This window comes from Ctenocephalides felis, unplaced genomic scaffold, assembly GCF_003426905.1.
Source record: "Ctenocephalides felis isolate EL2017-DRISC unplaced genomic scaffold, ASM342690v1 CF-g0.4_SCAFFOLD_01170, whole genome shotgun sequence".
In the NCBI taxonomy this organism is placed as follows: Eukaryota; Metazoa; Arthropoda; class Insecta; order Siphonaptera; family Pulicidae; genus Ctenocephalides; species Ctenocephalides felis.
This window is the reverse complement of record NW_020537324.1, coordinates 32791691-32795887: the sequence shown is the minus strand read 5'-3', so window position 1 is coordinate 32795887 and position 4197 is coordinate 32791691. Positions and strand designations below refer to the sequence as shown.

At 31.2% G+C, this 4197-nt stretch overlaps 1 protein-coding gene across 1 annotated transcript; it reads left to right on the top strand.

Annotated features, from left to right (window-relative positions):
- The first annotated feature begins 2031 nt into the window (after nucleotides 1-2031).
- On the top strand, nucleotides 2032-3978 carry LOC113367102 (uncharacterized threonine-rich GPI-anchored glycoprotein PJ4664.02-like). The gene is made up of 3 exons (XM_026608730.1): nucleotides 2032-2691; nucleotides 2770-3897; nucleotides 3967-3978. Exons 1-3 carry the CDS (start codon nucleotides 2032-2034, stop codon nucleotides 3976-3978), a joined length of 1800 nt encoding a protein of 599 aa, XP_026464515.1.
- Nucleotides 3979-4197: the final 219 nt, after the last annotated feature.

Genomic DNA, 4197 nt, shown 5'->3' with positions numbered 1-4197 from the left:
ACAATTATCAATATGCCATTGTCCAATTCATTTATTACGCACATAGAAATTTTTTATTTAAAAATACTTCGACACGTGCGTTGTCACATTTTAACATGCCTGAAATTGCATTTATGTGATTAAATATAATATATAATTCGAGATTGTAAAATAGAATTGTTTCGTTGGTACCATCAGTAGTTGTTAACTCGTTTTTGACGTTATTGGATTGTGCTAAGAAAATAAATTGAAGGTAAACAATATTTGTTTAATTTTTTTGAGCTGACTTGAGAAATGTTTAGAATAAGATTTTTTATTAGGTATTATATTAACTATGGTTTATCAAACAAAGTCTGCTAGAATGTTTTTGCTTAACATACTTTTGAACAGAAGAACTTTTAATTAAAATATTTCTGCTTCGACGAAAATATAAATTGCATGTAAATTAATATAAACAATGTATTTGTGACGATTTTAATTCATATTGAAAGAAAATTACTAGTTAAAAAAATACGTAATAAAATTTATCATAATTGTACCAATTTTATTTATTTATAATTCTCAATTTATTAAATTATTTTAACGATAAGTTGGGAGTTAAGAAAAAGGTCTATAATTAGCATTATATTGGATACTTATAGAAAATATTGAATTGACTTTTTTTATATTGTATCCGAAAAGTCTATACTTTACTTTTTTGTCCCAAGAATTCCAGCTATTCTATTTTTCTTTCGATGGTCGCCAGTACAATTTTTTCGAATCATTTTTAATGTTGTTACAATTTTTTTAATATCTTATACTAATATTTACCGTTTAGTTATATAATAATTATTGTTTTTTAAATTACTCGAATTTATTTTAATATCAATGGTTATACAAAATTTAGTCATACCTGTAGATGTTAAAATAAATAATTTTGTATGACTCAAACTTGATTTTTCAAATTTATTCCACAAAAATTAATCCATCGAATGCCAAACAAATGAATTTTTGATACAATGAAACTTCTAAATAATTTTTGGAATAAGTAATTTTTTTTTGTATTGTGAAATAATTTAGTGAAGTAAAGCAAAATACGACAGGCATTAGTTAGAAAAATTTATATGTCAAACTGATTTATATTTTTACCTGCCAAACATATACTGTATCTTATATTATTTTAATTTCTGGCACATGTCAGCTGCTTTTCGGGAATAATATTATCACATTACATTTTTCTTACTCACGATCAGGATTATATTATATTTCAATATTGTCTAGGCTCATAAGTGAATTGAAATTTCTGGCAAGATGACAGTTCTCGTTTTTCAAAATATTTTCAATGTTAAACAATGATATGTCGTTTTCTGTATTTTTTCCATTTATATCTACAATATTAGGATACTTACATCTCAAAAATTCCTCTTAACGAACTTCAAGCAGGGTTTATCACAATTTATATAACCGTGCAGTAGAAGTTTGCTTTCATACACTCGTACAGAAAAATTTTATATATAACATTTAGTGATTTGCATTTATTTGTTATAAATTATATTTTATAGTACATAAAATATGAACAGGCGATAGCAATTACGTTGAACATAGGAGCAATTTTAGATCAGAAACATTGAAATCAAATTAAAAATCTTTGCGTGTAATTACAGGAGCATGAAACAAGAACGAAATAGAATTATTAGACTGTAAATTAAATATTTAAAAAAATGTAAATTGAATTTACGTATTCATTAACATACATTGATTCATTAAGTTTTCCAAAAGGAAGTGAAAGAACTAATGCATTGAGATGCAACATTACCGCAACCCACATGTGAGGTAATAACGAGATGTTCTTTGATAAACATGAATTCGTGCCCAAGTTACCACGGTCTGATTACTACAGCATACGAACAAAGGATCTATTGTTAGTAATCTCTAGTATCTATTCGGAATTAGACAAAAAAGGCGAATTACCCACTAAACAAGGAAACAGTTTATTATTCAGCCTTACCAAGGCTTACAACAATAAAAAGTAAATTACATTATTTAGAACAATATTGCGAATAATTTGTCATAATGATTAGTGCAAAAGGTGGAAGGCCGCCTCCCCCTGTTCCACCACGACCAAGTAAACAAGTGGTTGCTGAAGCTTTAGCTAAAAATAGACCACCTAAACCTATCAGTCATGTTTCTAAATTAATTGATCGTACAGAAAAATCATTCGGAAACTACGTCAACCATCAAGTTATTAAAAAACGAGAAGATCTATTAAATGCCAAAAATGCCACCAACAACAAGAACCCTGGACTTGTGGCTTGGGGTGGAACAGTCATTTACAGGTCGCCTTCATTTATCAGAGACGAAGAAAAGAAAAAATTAGAAGATGCTGAAAGGCAAGAAAAAGGCACAATAAATATCGAAAACAAGTCATTAAATGACGAACCTTCGAAAATTTGTAATATTGATGCAAGTAAGTTACCGAAGCCAAAAGCCGGAAGTCCAACTTCAAAGTTGGATAATATAAGACGTTTCGATAGCATAAACAATAGTTTTGAGAAAACTGAGGATGACATCGTTAAAAATAATATGAATAATATGAATAATATTGTTAAGTGTCCAAGTGTTAAGGATATTATAAAAAGTCTTCATGAAGAAAAAGTAGAGAATAATAGCAAAATAAAGAATAATTCATATACAGGTGTTGCACCAGACCAAACTTTTATCAAGGGAAATGAAGTGAATTCTATACGAATAAATAATATTCAAAAAGAAATTAATATTAATTCTGTAAATTGTGATAATTATGACCTTAAGCCAAAAGTAATGAATGAATCCTCCACCAATTTTAAAGCTTCAACTAATTTGCAAGATTCCTTTAAAAGTAATGCTGACAGTTCAGTATCAGAAACCTCATTAAATATGAGTAATGGCAATCTTTATCATTACAAAGAAATAGTTGAAACAAAAAGTTTGAGTGAGCCTGAAATAATTATATCTAATAATGCTTTGAATAATGCAGAGCCTAATAATAAAGATATACAAGTTAAAAGTAGTGTAACAAAAGTTGCCATAGCACCCTCTTCAGATACACAAATTTCTATTCCACCAGTGGAAGAAACACGTGTTGTCATAGGAAGTGGTTCTACGACTTCTGCGACTCGTATTTTAGCAAATGGAGTTCCTACAACAACCACGACTATCGAGATCCGAGGTGGCGAATCCACGACTTCCTCTATAATTAGCAACACTATTAGTAATTCAGTGCAAATTACATTGTGTAGTACTGAATCTTCTAGAAGTTTTGGAGATGCTTCTTTGTCAGTTCGACCTGAACCAGAAGGCGGCGAAACTGAGAAGCTCGATATTGAGAAACCTAGAACTGCTTCTCCGCCATCTACGAAAAAGTCTGCTATTACTTTTAGCGATATTGCTAATCATGAATTACTGATATCAGAACTCCAAGATATGAGACAAGAACACAGGATACGGAAAAGGCAACGGCAACCTGATCAGGAAGATTTAGCTTCTAAAACGCGTTTAGATAGTTCTGTTGATCAAAAATCTGAAGCATCATTTGACGATCAAGATTTGGATTCTATAAGTACATCCGATTGGACGGAAGTGTCGAACGACGGTGCAGAAGTGGTTTATTCTAGTTGTCGTATAAATTTAGACAGTAGTGACACTGATGTAGTTAATTCTCGTGAGAGACGTGATAGTGGTAACTCGTCATCTAATAGTGAGTCTCCATCGCTTTGCAGAATGTCTGCTTCATTACCGCCGGGGCTACCACCCCTGCCGAAGAGCCTGAGCGGCTTCGAGCTTCGATCCAGCGGTGCTGGTCCTCAGTCTCAAGGACGACCACCGCCGCCTGAACCACCGCGCACTGGCAGACCGCAGGCGACACTCGACACGCAGTTGGCGGTGCTCAGAAGAGAAATGGTAAGTGATTTAAATTTATTGTTTATTATCATCTACGATCAATACTTATGTAATATAATCAATCTCTAGGTAAATGCATAATCTCAAAGCATTAAGTAAATTACAAAAATATTTTTTGTATATAGTAGGATTTGTTGGTTTTCAAAAACTGGTTTTGAAAAGCTGCTTTTTGACAAAAATTATGAAATTCGAAAACCGGTTTTTAGGGAAAAAACGATTTTTACTGTATAAATGGAAAATGACAAATATACTAGATGGAACTTGCTTTGATGGAATCTTAACTGTTCGATAAAATTTAGA